The 22350-nt window shown below is 38.1% G+C and overlaps 1 protein-coding gene across 2 annotated transcripts in view; it reads left to right on the plus strand.

The window, feature by feature from the left end:
• The first annotated feature begins 535 nt into the window (after positions 1 to 535).
• LOC139114406 (transmembrane channel-like protein 1) overlaps positions 536 to 22350 on the plus strand; it is a 54128-nt gene continuing 32313 nt past the window's right edge. The window contains exons 1-2 of one of the 2 annotated variants that reach the window (XM_070676125.1): positions 536 to 889; positions 16258 to 16335. In XM_070676125.1, coding sequence (XP_070532226.1) covers positions 16317 to 16335 — 19 coding nt within the window. In that variant the 5' untranslated portion in view covers positions 536 to 889; positions 16258 to 16316. The remainder of the gene's footprint in view (positions 890 to 16257; positions 16336 to 22350) is intronic. The other variant, XM_070676126.1, reaches the window with a different exon arrangement.

Raw genomic sequence — 22350 nt, forward strand, 5'->3', positions numbered from 1 at the left:
TTTTATACAATTCTCGAGAAATCGTCTTTGGCAATACGTGACATATTGTTCTGATAGGAAATTGGCAAGTTCCGAAATCTAACAAACAAGTGCAGGCAGTTGTGAGGCGTGTATGAAATATGCATACAACGCTTCAACCGGTTCGTTACTGGTTCGAAATTGCAATCACATAGCAACTGCCTTGAACAGTGCATTGAAATCTGCAACCTGTTCGCTGATGCTATTTCTCCCGGCATCAGCTGGCTTAATTTTAAGCTAGCCTTTTCCGTTGAAAAAAATTATATGCTATTTTGTTGGGCAAAATAATTAAAATATCCCATTTCCTCGTGTAATATGATTTCACTCTCAGCGTAAACGTTCTAATTGAAATGTTATAAATGTTTGCATATTTCAGCGCCATCGACGTTAATTCGTAAATTTACCTGTCGTGCATGACTGCGCAGTTTCAGCAGCCCTGTTGCCAAGGGAACAGTAAACTAGCTTGAACTCCCTAGCGCAGCGACATCCGGAAAGTCGTCTCCGATATTGCATGATTATTGGTTCAGCTGCCTGTCATGGTTTGCGATGGATATTCCATTTGTCGAGTGAGAGTATACTGTGATACAGCTTGCGCAGCACGAACGGCAGAGAACGATCAGTTAATAGCGTGTATCAACTTCCCGCCTGCGGTGTTTCAAGGGCCACCGAATGCTCGTGGGAGAAGCCGCGAGCCTGTTTTATGTGGTGTATCTTCACTTTTGAAGTTTTCATTCACCAGTCTAGCAGCCTGTGCCGAGCCCAGTGTCGCCCAAGGGGACCGTCGACGCTTACGCGGAGTCGGTATCGGCAGGTACCGGTGTAATAGCAGCCTCTTCATCGCTCTTGATCTGACAACGGGCAAGGAGGACAGGTGGGTGATACGCTCCGTTTACGACAAACGTTTGTCTAGTTTTATCTTGATCGCTGTTGTTTCGGTTTGGATTTCGATCTAAAACATCTGCACATATAAATGCGCAGAGATGTACATTTTTTACGAATAGAAATCCTAACAACATATAAGACGCCTGGAACAAAAACGATTGGGTAAAGTGAACATTGATGCCAAACTACAATATAACTTGCTTGTATCCTGGATTCGTATAACCTGTTGAAAGAAATTAGTGACTACATTATTTAAAGCTAAATATTTAAAAAGTGCAAGTGAGTAGTCATATTGGAGATAATAGATTATTTTCCTATTTTCGCTCTTTGTTTTTATATCATTGACCTGTATTTTTATGATATTATGATATTGCACAGTTGTCTCAGTTAGGCTGCTTAGCCAGGCGCACCGGGCTATGATCAGCTTAGTAGGAACAATATCGAATATATTTATCATTCAGAGAGCGTGTCGCCAGGTCGGATCGCCCTGTAAGTATTAACGCGGGTAAAGCTAGACTGCGAGCGGAAATATTTCGCCGATATGATCTGTCATCCGGGTCATTGGTGAAACCGTGATAATGAGTCAGGACCAATGGTTGGTATTAAGCTGCTTGAGTAACAATCAGCAAAACGATATACGTAATAAACAAGAACAGAAAGTCGTGAAAACGGACGATAATTGATTTATAGTATTTCAGAAAGTTATATATTTCTAATCGAAAATTGTCATTTACAAGTTTGAACGTAAGTCAATTTCAAAAGAGTTTTGACATTCCTGTCTCTCATATCGGATATTCGTGCAAGAAAACGGCGCTCTCTGATCGACACGTTGACTAGACTCACACTGAGTTTGACGAGACACGGGATGTAAGTTTCCGTTGCCACTTTTGTGAAAACGACATCAACTAGAGGAAAGAAATAAACTTACAAAGTACAGCTTTTAATTTCCTGTGCCTCTCACCCGAGTGTGTCCAGCTTCCGCGACTAATGAATTGAAAATATAGCTGCAATGCGTTTGACTTCGGCATCGAAACACAAGAGATATCGCCACAGTTGGACAGAGATTGATGGTCAGATCGCATTGCAAACTATTGCTTTGCTATGCTCGAAGTGTTCTATTCGATCGTATTTCAATCTAATATATATATATATATATATATATATATATATATACATATATATATTTCAGTTATATCAAGTAAAATGAACTCGATTGGAACTAATTTGGGATAATTGGATGGTGAAGTAATGTCGGTTAGCAGAGTTCTATTGTTATGCAGGTTCAAGGTGAAGTTCGTGAGGTGGAATTTGTTCTCGTGGCGGCATTTTTACTGTTGTTCTGTCCTTTTGTCAAGTAACCTGTTTATTTCGGCATTGATTATGTCATATATATATATATATATATATATATATATATATATATATATATATATATATATATATATATATATATATATATATATATAATAACACACAATTACTTCAAGTACAAAGTAATGATACATATATATAATGCATTGTATGTATGTATGTATGTATGTATGTATGTATGTATGTATGTATGTATGTATGTATGTATGTATGTATGTATGTATGTATGTATGTATGTATGTATGTATGTATGTATGTATGTATGTATGTATGTATATTCTTATACATGTGCATATGCCTGTTTCGTGTTGCTATCTGTGTTAGGTAACCTTATGCATTACTTAATGTTTCTCAGCCCCTCTCCTGGTTCCTACCTCGAATGCTCTCCAATAATGCTTTGCCTCAAATACTGAAAGCTACCGTTTGTTTACGGATGCAGTCATCGTCATTAAGTCCAAAAAAACCCGACGATATTCTCCTGGGATGGTGTCTATTCATCTCTGCTCCTCCGACACTGCGTGGGCATCCAGCGATAACGGAAATCAAATCTCATTGCTCCAAATCATCATTGGGTTAGATGAAGATACTGGCGACGGTTTGTAACAAGCGTTTTGTGTGACAATTCTCTAGAGATTTGTAATTGTCGCCCGACTAGACTGCATGATAATGTAAGCAATAGTTGCCACTACCGTTTTCCATGTAATTATTATTTACTTAATTTGTATTTTGTTTGAATTAGGGAAAATTAGGATGATATATATAGTCAGTCAGTTAGCTTAGGACAGTCTAAAATACCGCGATGAAAAACGGGACGATTTGCACGCATCACATATACCACAGTGTTACAGTACTAGTGTTGGTTGTAGAAAGCTGTATGAGAATGGTGACGTCAATGAGAATGGTGACGTGAACAACGACAAAAGTACGTATTGAATTTGTGAAATTTGACGGGTTATATTGGTACTAATTATTCATTGTAATCCGAGCAACAGCTTTCCATTTTTTTCCGAAAACATAAAGGTGAAAGGTCATTGTGTATTAATTACTGAACTGACCAGAGAAAATTCGTGTCATTGGGAATACAACGATAAATGTAAAACATGTTTTGGGAGCATATGCAACGCGCCTATTCAAGAAACCCCAACAACGACAAAACAATAAAGTCGCCAACTCAAAAATGAACTGTTTTCCGTTACACGATCAATCCTCGTGCACAGGACACATCAAGGTGATCGTCTGGTTTTATGAAACGATACCGGGGCAAACTGAGAAGATATGAGAAGATCCCGTCACTTTTTGTTATTGAAAACTGACACACCGAGTAGCGTTATCCAGAACGGGTGTGGCCATCGAGAGCGAAGTGTCTTTGAATATTAATGAGGGCCTCTTATACATTGATGGCGTCCCATGTAAACTACAATAGATAATGTGTTGATACCGGACACTGTACTTTTTGTAAAATAGTCAGCAACACAGCCGGTAATGGACAGTTTTGCCTCTGTAGTGTCACTGAAATCTTTTTCAAATCACTGTAGCGTAGACGACACTCGTCGGAAGCCCGTATTTAGGATAACTTCATCGACTCATTTTGCTTTTGTGACGGCCAAAATGAAGTGTGTATTCCCTTTTCATCGCACACCGTGTAACATATGGCCCTGCCATTGCCATATGCTTGCTCCCTGAAAGGACATTTTGTAAAATTAACCAAATATGCAGAAGCAACGGATCAACAGTGACTTTTCATGTGCCTATTTTCAATTTTGAATGGGCAGTGCAAATAACTTAAGCACCTCTTGTCAAGCACACAAGCCAAACCTAGTGGAATATGGATACCGAGTGTTGCGGGTGTTGTATCGTATTGTCTATGGTTGTACATTGTAGTAGACGCTGTCAGTCAAAAATCTGTATGCCGCAAAATCGATCAAAGAGTCTTTCAAAAATATTCAGTATTATACCAATAAAAGAGAACAGAATTCGTCATTTTTGTCGTTTGCTTATCAATGTCTCTCCCTTTCCATTCAGTGTATTTGGGTTCTTCTCTCCAGACATATTTATTAGACCAGTCTAACTTCGGATGACGGGTTTTTACGCGGTTGTATGACGTAGTATGACTTTAACTATCAATCAAACCTCAGCGCATCCATAAGATAACCAAGCAATGAGAAGCCCAAATCAGTACTTTGTCATGTCTGTCTTTTGTAAGCAGCCGACATTCGGGAAAACGTGATGACTATGTCGAGTTACACATTCATTAATTTTGGGCGCGAAAAATAGTGCGCCAATATGACAACGCTTTTACCGCCAAAAAAGAGAATCGCACTGCTATAAAAGATCTTCACAAAATCACCAGAATGACTATGGATCATTATCATGGGTATCTTTGACATTGGGACATAAATAATGTATCTGGTATTCCTTCGTCGCGAATTTTACTTTGCTTTTGGAAACCTATCGAAAGGAAATTCCCATCTTAAAATTGTGTGTAAAATATCCCCGCGATAAAAAAGTTCTTGTTTCCTGGCGTTTGTTTTCTGGTTTCCCAGTACAATTTGGCAAATTCTGTGCCGCTACTTAGCTCCATTATTGGCACGGTACCAAATTCAATACCGCTCAATACGTCTTGTCGTTTGGTGAGATGATAGTGCGAAAGGTCGAAAGGCCACGTTCCCCAGCATTGTGTACACAATTTCAGCTAAGAGTTCAAGAGGTGAAGGTATTCTCAACAGAAACTAACTAAAAAGCCACACATTGTAGATCAAGTGTATGTCTCAGTCTAGACAGAGCGGCTGCCCCATGCTGGTTTACTGTAATTGACCATCGAGTCAGTGACTTTCAAATGTGTTGTGATACCCAAGCTTATCGTTTGTTTTGTACGTGGATTGTGTCCGTCTCATACGCTGAGTTGCGGTACGTAGGTGAAACGCAGTGTAACTGTGTGAAGGATGCTTGGAGTCACGGAACTCCGAAGACTACTTCATTCTGCGTGCAGCGTAGGTCCAGGGATTTGCAGAACAACGTAACAGTATTACACTGCGCAGGTATCCATGTGGGTTTTACAGCAGATTAAGAAGCTTCAGAGTTTGGCGGATGGTGGATTGATTAATCTAAATTATAGGCTTGCCGACATGATGGCGAGCTGACACATAAATAAAAAAGATAAATATGTTAATGGAAATATAAATTTGAAAAAGAATAGGAATCCTTCGGTAATAATATGTACATGGAGTATGCAGGAAACGTTGGCTCCATCGATAAATGCATGTTGGTAATAATACGGGAAAAAATCGAGGCCGAATTTTGAATGAATAACAAAAGTCAATACGGGTACACTCTAAAGATTAGCATTTTAGCTGAATTGGGCTTTAGTGGCCGGGAGTGTTTTCATGTACACGAACATGTTGAACATAAATTATTGCAAAAACATGAATAAGATCATTACACAGACTACAGAATAAGTTATCCTTTAATGATCAAATAGGCCAGTTAATTATTTTGTAAACATATGGAAAACGCTTCGAATCTGTCCCATCATGTCTGGATATGATGGCCGTTTATTTTCTTTCCCATATTTCACGACCTTCCAGGTTTGACGTCTGAACACATTCCACATCAACTAATCAACATTATATATCGCTACGCCACTCATTGCATTCCGAAACTCGTTTTACGCGGGATATTGTGTTTTGATATATGACTATCTTTTTTGACGTGCTCCTGTGATACAGCAATTGCACCTATGAACGAATGACACCGCTTCATTAACAAAACAAACTCCACTATAAAACGTATCGTGACATCGTAAATCGAATCGGACAAAGCCCCGCTGAACAGGCTTGGATGGCAGAAAACTATAAACCGTCCCCTAAATGTACCCTTCTTCGCATTTATTTGCCTTGCTGAGATCACAGCAGTCATCTTACCAAGTTAGACGTATCTGTGACATGTTTAACCCTTAGAGTGTTGTAATTTTTCCCACCAAAAACTTTAGTGGAACATTTCACAAAAATGTTTTGAATTTTTCTGTAATTTGTTTTGATAATTTTGAACCAAATAGACATCACATTTCATAGTGAAAGTTTTTCATCAAAATTTTGGCGAAAATCTGAAAAAAAATTGACTTAATTTGTATATTTTTAAAAGTGACAAAAATTGACCTTGGCGCTCAGAGGGTTAAAGGCATTGACCTTGGCGCTCAAAGGGTTAAAGGCTGAAAACAGACATACCAGACTGTCAGTGCAAACTTTGCCTTTTAAAAATGTGACATAAAACTTTCATCACAAGCATTTTTATGACGTATTTCTATGACGTCAATGAATAGGGAACTGACAAAACAGGTATGGCTAGTAACAAATTCATACGTCACTGAGGAAAATACCAGCGCCATACGTTAGCAGTTACTATAGTTGCAGTCTGCACGTCGAAAAGTAGAGCCAAAGACGTTACTTTTTACTGAATTTTGCCCAAAGTAACTTAAGAGTTTCTATTGAAGAATCAATGACGAAAGCCAGTCATAGTGCAAAGATTCGCATTGCATCTACTTGGTGTTCTTCACTTTTGGGAGAATCTGTAAAATTTGAGCGGACACAATATCATGGAAATTCGATGATGAAAAAACGTATGGCCACGGAAACTCCGCTGAAGCTGCGGACATCAGGGGCATGCCGAGTGAAAGCATAACAATGCACTAAACAACACTGATCCCCTTCTGAAGGTATATCAAAACACCACCAGCAAAGTTGACAGTGTGAAGAGTTGGCAGGCAACACAGATGTTGCAATTTCAAATATGATATTTGTACTGGTAGGTACAAGTTACAGGGATGTCATATCAACAACGGTACAGATTACACTGATAAAATGAAGTACTTTTGAGCGAGTGTAAACGATATTTGTGAAAGTAAAATACAAAAGGATGCTGCTTCTGGGACTCAATATGTAAGATGAATAACACTAGCTCTTCGACTAATCAATTCATCAATCAACCAAAAGAAAAATGCATTTGTATGGTGCAAAAATCAATAATTTGTTTTTTTCAAAAGGGTACCATGACCTACTTTGTGATTAGATAGTAAGCATTTGGAAGTGATGGAGATAATTTCGTATGCTTTGTCGAGTCTTTTGAACGTCAGATGGACGGGAAGCCAACGTCGTTGAGCTGCAGTTCAAAATGCGCGATCACCGTGCCATGGCTTTATTTATTAAGTCCGTGCAAGCGGTGAAAAGTTTATAAGGATTCTTCGGCTGATTCTGTATATGGACAGGAGCAATGTCTGTCAGTAACTGCATCTCATGAAGTCAATCCCAGACAATTGGTAATCGATGGAAACTTAGAGGGAAAATGCATGGCCATAGCCTATAAAATGGTTAACAATATCCCTACTCTTCGTGCTATTCACGTTATTCCTAAAATACATGGTTTTTCAATTTAAACTGTAATTTATCCTATTGATATCGTATTCCATTTGCATCGCCAATTTCATACATCGCTGTGCGACCATTAATAACAGTTTGCATTTTTATTATCTGAACATTTTGATTCACGTCCTATCAACAAAAATGACATATTTTAGCATACTACATCACAGCTTTCAAGGAATCTGCCAATATTGAGTTTAACATGTATTGAGTAAAACAAAATTCCTGTAACGTCCTGTCATAAATAAATTCATATCTTACAATCCATACGCTCAAGACCGTTCCCAGAAGGTGTGTGTGTGTGTGTTCAATCCATTTGTTTTATTCAATCCGTCATCCAACAGGCGAACAACCAATTACAGGATGAGTTACCCAGAACCCACTACCCAATGGAGCAACGAGGACCAAAGTGCCTCGCTCAAGGGCACAGCACCGTGCTTAAGTCTCGAACTCACTATCTGTCCGACACTAAGTCCGTTACCACGGTCTCAAACTCACATCCTCTGATAGTGAGACCGGTACCCTATACATACTGCCCCACAGTGCCTCCTTATATGTATTTCAAATATGTAACGTTTTGACAACTTTAAGGGGTACAACGATGAAAATCTGGGCTGATCTGCAGACAACCACAGGGGACCATTTCCAAACCTATTTCGAAAATTTGTCACGAAGAATTTTAACACAACCTGCGCACGGAGCAAGCGCTAGGCTCACCGAAATGAACTAAAATTCGCATGCTTGATTTTTCACATACCAATTCATAATACCTTTATATATGTACTGAAAAGTGATTTGCGATCTTTCACGACACTGTATTCATCGATGTTATATTTTTTTTCGAGATAATCTTCATCGGCACGCAACATGTGAACTCGAACACATGGTCGCCATGGCACCTACATTCGTAACTCAAGCTACACACACCAACCAACCTTGCGCCGCACCATACACCGTTTGCAGTGTGAAGGGGCAATTATAATATTTAAAAATGCCCGAAATTAATTGTCGGAGACTGATGATTTGCATGGGCAGATAATTGAATATTTTAACCAATTCACTCTAATTCTTCGTCAATAAGATGACAAACATAAAATTAACACTTTTCTGTAGCATATCTAAAAGGGTTGGTTTTTCTGTTTAATTGTGTCAGTCTACACGTCGTGTTTGTCAGTTTATTGTCTCGTTCGCTGTGCGTAAAACCTGCGCTACCGTAACAAGTTTGTTTGACATTTCGACTCTATTCCTTCAAAGGTAAATGGTAGATTTAAGAGCGGGTAATAACGTAACGTGTGTAATGTTAACAGTCATCACCTGCATATCATAGCCATGATGACAGCGTACATGTGAGTTATGAGCCAAGTGTGACAGTGATGGGAGTGAAATATCTTGCTGTTTTGGTTGTAGGTAATAGTGTATTTGTTGGGGTGTGTGGACATGGTTCTAATATCTATAAGGCCATGTTAACCCCTTTGGTATCTCTATTTCGGTATTTGGTCTTGTTCTGGGTTTGTTCTGGTGGTGTACCCGGTGTTAACCTTAATGTTTGTGAGTTGTCAATGCTTTTGTTAGTGTTCTTGTGATACTAACGTCTTCTTGGCGTCTTGGATAGCTGGAGATGAAACAAGACAGCTAAGATGCATACATACACTCACAAAATCGCTGCCGCCCCGTCACTTCATCTCAGAAGACAGTAACTTTGTTCTGATGATCGACTTTAAGTTGAGACCTTTTCACTGCTTTACACAGTGAATATAATACCTAAGTATGCAGTATTTACTTTTAAAACAACTTGCTATAACTTTTGGAAGTCACTTAAATCTCATTTAACAGGTTCACCAATGAAAGGAGAGAAAAAAACAACAATAAGAGCCGAGTATGTACACGGATTTTGAGTGATCGAATGATTAAAACCAACCCGATACCACTTAAAAAGGAAAATAAACGGTCAATACCACACCAATATAATGTGTCACTACATATTCTTGATTATTTCAACCGAAAGAATTAATTTCCTCGCACTCGCTACCATAAAGACGCTTCCTGACAAATCTATCGATCCGGTTCTTTCACTTAACGAACAAACTCAGGCAACGATCCAAATTAGTCGCTAGACAATGCTTACATCTCTTAGAGTAATTGTAGTTGAGTCTTGATTCAGTGGCCCTCGAAAACGCTAGTATTACTTCAATACGGAGTGGTTTGTATGGCGCGCCGCTGTACCTGTCTTCGGTCGTTTGATGGACAACGCAGTACGAGAAAGTGGTCTCTCCTGCTCGCTTTCTCAGTACGAATAATTGAAAACATGTTGTTCTGATGGCGTTTTCTATATAAAGACGTAGCATAATCACACTTTTTGTTCAATTTTATTCCTTAATTCCCATGTGACTGATACAAAAAGTGGATTTTCCGTTAATATTTTCACTGATTGTCCAAGGGTCGAAGGCGGTGAGCATAGTCTGCGTGCAATAATCGAAAGCACGGTATCCATCCTGTTCGATATCCCATCACAACGTATTTTGTCAATATGATTAATTGGGTCTGCCTGAGATCACGAGTGATATTAATCTTGCATATAATAGGCAGTATTAATCAAATGTGAGCTGTGACATTTACGTCTCGTAATTATTAGTAATTTTCTGAAATTGCTTGGTCGCTGTCGCTGTCCCAGACAATTAAAAATTTCCTCCAAACGTAAGTTCAGGTATCAAGAGAACTACTACGCATGCGTAACTTGCACCCTGTTTAATTCACAGTTATTCCTCTCAGAATATTTCCCTAAACAAGAAAATTTGAAATCTGACAATGTTTCGGTTTTTGATAATCATACTGGCAGCTTCTACAAAATTTGTCTCAAATCTGTAAAGTTACCTTTGTTTACGCTCGTTTTTGTTGACTATTAGGTTTGTGATACAAATGTTGTGATGTTACAAAACTTTCAATAATTAGTGAAGGCAAAATATCCTACCGGGACGAATGACGTCATCAATATCTGTTCACATCGTGTCTCATCGACTGATATTGTGCGACAATCTTTTATCGAATGTTTTATAACCTTTTCATTATAACCTTTTTCATTTATACTGTATTTCCGATAATGTAAGCACAGGACTTCAAAAATTCTAAACTCGGACACGAGGTGCCGATGAATAACAAACATTTAGATGTGCAAATTGTATCTTCAGTTGTGTACACATGTAAGTGAATCCACAGTTTTTAGGCGACATATGGTAGAGGGGCATTGATAAAACCACCCCTGAAGACCTAAATATCATATTGATACCAATATGACAAAAGTTGAAGGAGTCTATGGACATTGACGATTATTTTGCCATTAGTGATTACACTAGGCCGAAAATTTAATAATTTACGGAACCTTTACTCCACTTGTGAAAGCTATTGGACAAGTTTTTTTAGAGGAGATGTTTTGAACAAAATTGAGGGAAAATGCTACAAAATACAATTATGTACATTAAGATCTCTGGAACAAAACTAAATGAGGCCGTTCTCATAAGTTAGGTCAAACACCAATTTTCAAAAGTTATCGGACAAACACTATCAAGGAGTGTTTTGAAGAAAGATGACAAAAAGTAGTGAGAAAGTTACATAGATATATTTACGCTGATTTGGAAAAGAACTGCACACGTCATCAGTATCTATATCGAAGAAATTGAAAAAATCTAGTGGAACAGATCATGTGAAAGTCTTGCCTTAAATTTGCAATCTTACAATTTGCACCAAATCCCATTGAATTCTGGGTAAACATGACCTGCCAATTTATTGACAAAAGCCTCAAACTGATCATTAAATACGCAAAATTAACTGTCACTCTGCAAGCCTCACCTACAACACTGTTTTCATTTCTTCTTCTCGATAACTACACCACACAATCCCTCTATCCACAACAGTTCACCAAAGCGCAGTTGCATCTTGTCAGCCGTTCTTTATATATTGTGCGAACAGACAAACACGGACAAACACACAGCAGGCAGACGGACAGACAGACAGACACTCTGAGTTCAATATGACATTAACTCCCTGTTTAGACATAGGCGCTAACAAATTTGGTTTGAAGATTTGAGATTTCAGGGAAAATGCCTAATTCAATAATACTGGTCACTTATCTAAACATTCCCCTTTACGAGACGCAAACCTTCATGCGGCTGGTCACCATGGTAACAATACTATAGTCCCATCATCATGAGGCGATCGATAGTCATGTGATATGGCAATTAAACACTGAACAAAAAAATCAGAAACGCTGAAAGGAAACGCCATCTTCTGCCCACTCATGAATATAATAGCCCGATTTGCATAAATAGGAAATTAGGTGTATGCGTTGTTGGAGCGGTGGAACGCAAGTAAATTGATAAGTTTTGCCCTGTTGCGTCAATCAATTATCCGGAGTAGGTCAACGGAAATTGCCAACTAACTCAATATTGTAAAACTGTTGATAGAGATTCGTCCGAAAGCTAAGGTAAACACATCAAAACGTTATAAACACAATTATAATAGTAGCGTCTCAGTGTTGGACAAGTCTAGACGACTGATACGTGACGGCAGATGGTATGATATTAAAACCAGCTAGTGGGGCAACTTCCATCAAGGGAGCCGGACGAATTCAACGTAAAAGACTCTTTTCAGAAAAACATGCATGGTAATGCTAAAGACGTTGCCAATGTAGGTTGGTGATAATGATAATGATATAGATGATCATAATTAGGATGATTTGGTGGGTGGTGGTGGTGGTAGTGATAGGGTGGTGGTGGTTGTGGTGATGGTTGAGGTGCTGATGGATGGTGCCACCGACAATGATGATAATTTGATTGACGTGGATGTGTGCTATATGTTCTGACCACAATTTAACATATTCAAGTAAATTACGACAAATTTTCAAAATGATGATAAAATTGAGCTTATTACAATAGTAAATGCAAATTACCGTAACATTTGGGATGGGATGAATGCCGACCGATTAAACAGACTTCTGACCGTTTGCGTAAAAGCAAGTGTTTGAATTTCTGAACAAATTGGAGAGCTAGCTGAATGAGCACACGTAAGCTTACATCACTTTAGATTGAATACTCAAGTGACAGATGTGAAGCATTCAAGCAGCACTTGAAAACCAGACGATTTGAAGGGGGTTTGGTTGATACTCCAGTTTGACAGCGTGACGCGATCATGTCGATGACCTCACTATGATCCCGAGAGAATTGGCATTTTGACTTTCCGAATTTTGGAGCAGAGCATTGTTAATCGATACCGAAATAGTGGACTTGAAAAATCTGGCTGAGTCACTGATTCGATCTTCTCCTCATTACCCTGTGGTCAATATGACATCAGAAAACGTACACAAGAGTTGAAATCATGAAGACATAACCATGTATGTATGTACATGTATGTATGTATGTATGTATGTATGTATGTATGTATGTATGTATGTATGTATGTATGTATGTATGTATGTGTATATATATATATATATATATATATATATATATATATATATATATATATATATATATATATATATATATGACTATAATATGACTGTATGTATATATCACAAGTGCGTGATACTCGAGTAATGGAAATCTATTGAAAGTTGCCATCATACCGATTTATACCTTAATAAAATTACACACCCACAGTAGTAAAAGCTTTCTTTGGAAATGTTAAACTATGGCGTTACGAGCTGCAGAATCGTTAAGAATTCGATACAATTGGATTGCATTAACTTTTATTGAATTATTCTTCGCTGGTATTGAAAAGCATTCACCCAATCAGACGCATTGGTTTCTAAAATATGATTACATCATGACCGCAAAGCTGAATGATGACGTTTCCAGGGCTGTAACTCGACACAAGTAACTGAGGTACACTGCTTTCATCGCGGCGCTAAAGTGACTGCGTTAACAAAAGATGAAAGCAAACGCCAGGCGGCTAGTTTTTTTTGAATACAGTCCTGCAGATTACATTATTGACTTCCGAATTTTGAATTGCTAATCACACATTCAAAATTATAGAGCATTTACCATTGGTGAACCCCTAATTGAATGCCAACTAGACGTGTAATAGTTTTCTAATCGCGGATATGGCAACGTTAGCATCGTTCTACGGCCGTGAAGCGTAATTGCTTCTGACGCTCAAATTATTCCCATTGAAGCTTGTTGGTCGCAATAAATTGGTTTGCACACTTTTTAAGTATGTTATTAAACCAAACGGCAACCAGTTGGCACTGCATTGTTCAGAAAGGGAATTTGAATGACAAGCCACAAAGAATAAATATTTAGGATTGGATGTTTGGGCTAATTGTTGACTTTTCTTCAATTAATCATCGTCAATTATCGGTTAACGGAACTGTTTACCCTGGCTTCTTTTATGTTCGAAGGTCGCTTAATATTTATCGAAACACCATTTGAAAGAAAAATATAATGTGAAAACAACACTGCAAAATTATATAAAATATTACTGACAGGTGGCGGATTTTGTGAGTGTTATAATAGCGGTCTGGCGAGTGAGCTGTTCTTATGTGCCAGTCATTGATATATACAGAACGATTTTTTTAAACGTTACCCATCAAGAAAATTGTGTATTTTTTTTGCTATTCAATCGGTATAATGCTTCTTTTTACCTGTTTGGTGAAGAAATTCTAAAATATCCAACACCCGAAGTGAATTAAAGCAGCGAAATCATTTGTTGGGAACGACTGACATGCTGAGTCGGTGAAGACGTTATGTCAAATGGATCTTCTTTTTCAAAAAGTGCGTTCAATTTCCAATTCTTCGGTATTTACGCAGTTTCTAAAATTGGACAAGTTTGAGCTACAAAATAGATTTGTATATGGTTCCTTTATTCTGAGTTCCAAATTGCAGCTAGGTCTCATTTGAGCTTTGACCTCTTGCTGACAGATTTCTCTCACAAGTGGCTGGCTCTTGCGAGAAAAAAAATCGATTGAAACGGTAAACATGTATACGCTACCTACACACCCAATCTCGCGACAGAAATGTGCCATTTATATGGATCCGAAGATATTAATGGTTAATAGTGTGACAACGGAATGAGAAACATCAGAGATGCATTAGCAATGCTAGGTCAATTGAAAGGGATAAAAATTGAAATGCTAACGCCATCGTATTCGACTGGTAACAACATTCCATCTCCTCTAAACTGTATCGTTAGCGGTATATATATACGGGTTTCATATTTCTATATAATATCCCTTGAATTCACGTACGTTGGGTAAGAAGATCGTTATTACCGCCAACAAATAGATCTTGCTGCAAACATCCCTAGTTTGCTGTTTTTGCCATTGTTGTCTGGTTCGTTATCCACGTGGTCTGCTATATGACGTCTACAAATTAATTATCTGTCCCTATGCAAGTCGCGCTCCCCGAGTCATCTTTCTGTGTTCAGATTGAAATGTCCCTGAAGTAGGTCCAGTGAGATAGCGATCTCGCGGCAAATGGAAGTTTCTCATTTGCGAACAAAGAGATAAAAATCATATGAGAATTTCCAAAATTATTTTATGACAATTAAAACAGCATTTCATTAATTTACGCAATTCATGTTACTATGTATTTTTGAAACTCTGCAGAATTGCTCGCGGTCTTCGCACATCGAAGGCAGACAAAACCTCGAGCTGTTCACACAATGACTTGCATTATTCGTCGAGTAATGAATTCAAAAAGTAGCATGGGCATTGAAGTCTGAACAATGCCTCCTCCGCAAACATTTGATGAGCAATTATTGAAATTAATTTGACGAGTGAAATCATTCATCCATTCTTTGTGATGACAGTGCAGTTCTAGGCTTTTGTTGTGATCATCCGTCACTAAAGGTAAACCCACCGTTTAATATGTTTAAACGACCTTCCTGCTCCCAAAGGTGCGACGATCGGCAAGGGCTCGGCAAAGCCACGCTGCAGATAAATGAACAAGTTAGCCAAATTATGATCTTGTACTGTGGAATGAGAGAGAGAGAGAGAGAGAGAGAGAGAGAGAGAGAGAGAGAGAGAGAGAGAGAGAGAGAGAGAGAGAGAGAGAGAGAGAGAGAGAGAGAGAGAGAGAGAGAGAGAGAGAATGTTCAAGGACGTCTCTGAAATATTACTTTTCATTTTGTCCTTTCACACATCCATTTGTGAATTGCAAATTTTCTTTTCTTAATTCATAGGCTAAAACCTCAAAAACCAGACTGTACTAATCTCTTTCTCTCTGTATAAAAGGAACATGTGTTGAGGAACATCCGATTAACTGTTAGTGCCAGAATCCTACAGAACGCATATGACATGTAATTTGGGACAAAGTACTTACACGAAGTTGGAAATACAGCCAAGTGTTCATTTCATGAATTTTCAAAACTACATCACATCTTTCTCCGGCTCAGAGACCGTACATGAAATCTAAATAGTCAGAGTTCAAAGCCATGAAGTAGAAAATGCCCTCCTGAATTATTCTTTTACCTTTGTTATATTGAAATATATAGAGCTTTCTTTGAATTTTTGTGATCGTGCGCTCATATTTGAATCTTTATGGCTTTCCTGTTCACCGAAAACTTATGTTTTATATTTCAGTCCGAAATGATCTTTAAAAACAACATCTGTTGAAGATAGTTAAACGTCGAGAGGTTACTATGGCAACGGCGACGAAACGTGAGTACCGTTATACGCGTTACCGACCTTTCATGAACGCATACATCAATTCCGCCCGTCTAAACCGTGACAAACACTCCTGCGTAGTGGAAGAAACTCTCATTGCGAATGACTCTCGCTTGTTTTTCAGTATTCCCTTGTAGATGCCGACACGAAACAAATTTGTTCAAATACTGGCCTTTTCATCAACTCCTTCAGTGGAAAAGATCTCACCCCCTACTCTTTCATCGAAAACGCATTGAGCCGAACTCTGCTGTGAACTTGAAAATTAAGTGAATTCACAATGACTCGATCCATCATCTGCGTTTACCTGTCATACTGCGCCACTGAAGGTTTTTTTATGCACATTAGAATCAGTTGAACATCCAGGAACATTTTTGTCAGGTTCAAACTCGCAACCTACGATACCTGCTGACCTAACAAAAAATTCAGCGATGTAAACCACTCCCTGACTACCCATTTCTTGAAAAGGGTTGTTCCACAACTGAGTTAGGCTGTTGCATATTTGATTGCTATCCCTCCTCACATCAGAAGTTCAATTGATACACAAACACATTACACACAAGCTATCACGAAACGTAGAAAACTCAACCACAGCGATATTACATAGCTTTATGTATACTGGGCTTCCAATAGTAAGTAATTGGGTTGTGAAACTTTCTTTATCTAACCGAGTGTCCCATTTAAATGTCCATACAACATGTTATTTTTTTCGAAATGTGGGAAAAGGACACATAAATCAATTTCGTTAATTTTTGTAATGTTTTAGTTTCGCGAGTTGAACTGTTTTCAATCAGATGACATGAAGTTTTACTTTTTTCATCGTTTTTCACGTTTCATCACAAAATGTCAAATTCCGGAGTGCGATGACTGATAGATGCGATGACTGATAGATGCAGCCAAGAAGGCACGCGTCTGTCAATTAGCGCGTTCATCCATTCAAGTTATTGCTAACACGTTTAATTTCACCGTAACATCACAATCAAAGGCGATTTTATGGTTATTGACGAAACCAGACAATCAGGCCTTCTAATAAATTGAACAATAAACACTTTAATGTTCATTCATATGTTACAGTCGAGTAATATATACGTCACAGTTATATGAAAGTATTCCGGCCAACATGAAACGTAAGATGACTTTGACTTTTCAGCGTTATTCAAAAACGTATGTTGCCATGGACACAAATCAACATACCGATTGAATCAATGTCTATGTTGATAAGCGACACTGACAATTGGAAATGAACATCTTTTTTGATCTCATTACAAAATCATAAAGGACTAGTCTTTAATTAGTGAGTGAAACACAATAAAAACGAGATCTGCTTCGCTTCAGATATATGACAGGTACCAGTTGTAGGTAGTGAGTTTTGAAATTTCGGCACACAGTTATGCTGAGCGAAGCCTGGCATATATGAGCAACCTGGCGGCTCATTTCAAAAGGATCTCGGCCAATAGTGCTAGAGAGTGGATTATCGTACCTCCATATAGGGATTCCGCTCTTTCATCCCTATGTTGTACAAATCCAGGAGACGTGCTCGTCAACAATACAGGCAATAACAACTAAAAGAGGGTTTCAACGCTGTGTTGGAGAACTTCATGCTATTTTATTTATACTGGAAATTTGAATTTAAGGGACAAAGAGATCTCCGCAAAATATCAAGGAAAGTGGCGCATGTATCTTGTCGATGTTTGTAATATTCCATAGATTTGGGAAGAATTTATCTGGCAACGGATTAGTTGTAACAAAGGGAAGTGTTGGCATTGCAGATATAAGGTGATACGGAATGGATTATAAAACTTAAACCATACCGATCTAATTTAATAAAGCCCAAAAGTATTTACTGAATAAACCCTAAAATACAATTCTAAGTGTTTGCTGATAAGCCTTGTTCAAGATACTTCTATATGCATGATTGCCACGATCAAATAAAAGGCACATGACCTGTAAACTGAGATCCACGGAAGCCACGCCATTTGTCAACATCGTATAGCGAATGGAGCTGGGCAGCAAACGAAGAATATTTGTTCTTGTTTGTTCGTGTCAACTCGTACTGAAAGTGTCATATTGCCTTTCCCTTTGTTGATCGCCGACTTTTGTTGACCTTATTGGCGTTGGTGCGCAGTCTAGCGGCGTACTTCATGTTTCGGGGATCGTGGTCATGTCCACTCATTAATTGAGCTCTAGTGACTGTTACTTTCCAAGTATTTTCAAGCTGTGTTCCATTTGTGCAAAATACGCTTCCTCGTTCTACTCACCAAACCGCATCGAAATTGAGAGTGTTCACCTCGTCAATACAGACCACAGGCCACCCAGACAGTATTAATGAGCTTATTATTGAGTTTTTCTCACTGTTTTCTCTATCAGTTCCTCTCCTTTTCTTCATCACAGTCCCTCTATGGATATAGGGACTGTGTCTTCATGCTCTGACTGATCGGAGTAAATAAAATAAACTGTTATATAATCTAGGACGTTTATCTCTCATATACACATCTTGTAATTAATTAGTCAACACAACTAATTATGCTAATCCGTGGACTTATCAAGAGTTGATCAACATTGCAAAGATAGAGATGTAAATGAAATTAGTAACCTTTCCTATCTTTCGCGATGTTGACCAACCCGTAAAATCCCTGATAAGTCCACGGATTAGTATAATTAGTTGTGTTGACTAATTAATTACAACATGTGTGTATGAGAGATATACGTCCTTGTAATGGGGTGTAAAATAAATAAAGAGTCACAGAGGCTAGGTTAGGTTATATAACCATTTATTTTATTTACTCCGATCAGTCAGAGCATGAAGAAAAGGAGAGAAAATGATAGAGAAAACTGTGAGAAAAACTCAGTAATAATTTTTGGGCCGCCTGTGTAAAGACATGTTTCATATCGTTGACAACTGAATTGTAAAACGGAAGAGAATTCACTTGCCAACAGTAACGTGTTCCCCCAAAAAATGTCAGGATGCTCTGGGTTAGTAAGGCCAATACTTTTGCACGCATTTTCAAAATACTCAAAGGTGAAACAGACAATAAACTTGTTATCTGAAACGAAAACCGTGTCGATATTGTCAATATTTCAGTTGTCGCCCCTTGTCTATATTCTTCTTTAAAATTTTTGTGGACATGAATCGGAGTTTGTTTTCTTCTAGTATTTTTAGCAACACGACACCCTTAAAATGTCACCGAAACACAATAGCCTGGTCCTCTGCATTGCGCATAAATTTTGTGCACAGTTATTAAGACAATCTATAAAACTATAAACAGACTAAAAGACGTCATTAGAAAGTAACACAAAGGACGCGTCTCGATACAATTTTATAGTCTATCTCCACTGAACATGAACTTGTTAAAAAAAGTGGACGAAACAGGATAACTAAACTGAACATTACTTTGGTGGATTGTTGAATAGAACACGAGACAGAACGGAAATAACTGGAAAATAAACAACGAGAAATGAACATGGAGACAAATATTAATGTCATCCATATACGTCTGATAAACACAATGAAATGTACATGCATGACACATTTATTATTTATTAAAATCGATTAGTCATTGTATCGCGTGACGGAAAAATACTAATTCCGGTGGATTTTTTGAAGACATCCAATTTATTGACGTGACCAAAACGAGTGTCTGATGACAGTCCTTATACTTCTTTCCCTTCGCCGTACTCAGACATCGACCAGGTTCATTTTAATATAGAATATATTCGGACTGTGAAATTTTCACGATACCTGTTGTGATCGATATCTTGCGGAGGCTCAGTTTTAATCTCTTGGAGTAAATAAACTCTTCATCGTCTTCGTTTCATGAAAATCGAAAATTAGTATAAATCATTTATTAGCAGAGGTATGGCGGCCTTTTTGAATTTCAAATATCGGTAAATTTATGGTCATCTGTTCCCACAGTTCCAAAATTTGCACGGTGACCAAGATTTTTACTCTCAAATTTGAAAGAGAGTGGTTGAAAGTTTTCTTGCATAGAGTTTGAACGAAAATTTAAATCTTTCCATTCCAAGGCGCATTTTACCTTCACAACGCATTTCTACCGCTTATCAACACTGAAATATCGTGACGTCGTCTGCTCTTCTCGTTCACATCCGAGAGCTCAGACGGAAGGCAACGTTCCAGTCGAGTCACGTACGCCAGTTTATGGTGTTTGGATTTGTAGTCACGTGATTCGAAAGGGCCACTTCTCGAAAAGTCAGGGGGTATGCTCGATGTAATACTTTAAGTATTGTTATTCACTTTTCGAAAATATTAACGTCTGCGAATCGATCGTTAAATTCAAAACGCATTACAAATGACCTATTTAAATATTTACGAGCAATATTAGAGATCTTATATAAATCAACATTGCAGGATTATTTAAGAGCGTTGACTGCTGGGTTAGATTCTGGCAGATGAGGACGCTACACAACCGATCAATTTTATGTTAATTCTCTTCCTGACACATCATTTGTTTTAGACTAGTTGACTTTTGTCGACGGATTATTTTTACTTTTCTTTTTTCGAAAATGGACAAAGCTGGTGTTTCAGTGTTCTTGTATCTGGAAATGCCTTTTGCAACTCGCCCATTCGACTCTGATCTCGCACATGCGCAATATGAATTTCAAATACGATTTCTCCAGAAAATAATGATGTGATGAAAAGCGTTTTCTTAAAGGTAGAACGCGCCTCGGGGACAGATATTCGGACTCTCAAATTTTACAATTATTTTTTGATATAGGCCAACTACTTGTGGGGCTCATTTTAAAGCTCTTGTTATATGAAAACTTTTTACCGGCTTACTTTGTCAAAATTCGAAATTTTAGTTTTTTCCATCTAGTTAAGAAAGGGGTTCTCTAGTACTGAAATTTGCACGGTGACCCCCGATTTTAATTCTTGATTTTGAATAGAACGGTTAAAAGATTTCTTGAGTAAAGTTTGAGCAAAAGTCTTTCACTTTCGAGGCGCATACCACCTCAAGGAACCAAGCAGAGAGTTACACTTAAGCAGTGTAACATGCTGGAGTCGTTCAAAGCCAATGAAGCGAATAAGTAAAAGATTGCAGTATGCATGTTCAACTGTGAAGTATTTTGACCTATATGTAGCTGGATTCACACAGAAGTGAATTCAATAACTAACTGACATTCAGCAAAATTGATTATTTGAAGCTACTTGCTGATTCCAAGCAAACTGCGAGTCGGTCCTGTACCAGTGATCAAGCTGTCTAGCAAATATTCAAATTGCTTAGTATCGCTTGGTATGATAGATAGCTTCCTAGATATGGCAACAGGCATGGCTGTTGCCTGGTTCAAACTTGAAAAGTACAATTATTTCACATTAAACCTAGCACTACCTGGCTTTCTCTGGCAAATTTCCATTGTTTTTTGAATTGCGTGTTGCGATATTGCGATGCGGGATGCGCGATTGTCAGCTTCCCTGCTTGATAAAACGCAACACATCTTTTGTAAAATGCTATTTTGGTTGAAAATAAATGAATAGTGGAATGGTGGAATGAACATACCGATACTTCCCTGAGAAATATAGGACGTACTTCACTCATTTACGACACTGTACCCGATTGCGTGTTGCGATATTGCGATGCGGGATGCGCGATCGTCAGCTTCCCTGCTTGATAAAACGCAACACATCTTTTGTTAACTGCTATTTTGGTTGAAAATAAATGAATGGTGGAATGAACATACCGATACTTTGAGAAATATAGGACGTACTTCACTCATTTACGACATTGTACCCGATAAACGATACCATTTCGTGATGTTATTCCGGCAATTTCGGTACAAAACGTCTCTACAGTGATTCGCAGACAAGTATCTGGAATGTTTTCATAAATAATACATGACACAATTGGGCGGTATATTATGCATCTTTGACATTTTTCGCAATAACCTTACGTGTTTGTCTAGGACGAGCCGCCACATGTTTTGATATATGCATTGTGGAAATGGCTTTACGTCAGAACTAAAACAGTTCTAAAATTACGACTGAGGTAGAGTTTCAAC

This window comes from Ptychodera flava, chromosome 16, assembly GCF_041260155.1.
Source record: "Ptychodera flava strain L36383 chromosome 16, AS_Pfla_20210202, whole genome shotgun sequence".
Taxonomy (NCBI): Eukaryota; Metazoa; Hemichordata; class Enteropneusta; family Ptychoderidae; genus Ptychodera; species Ptychodera flava.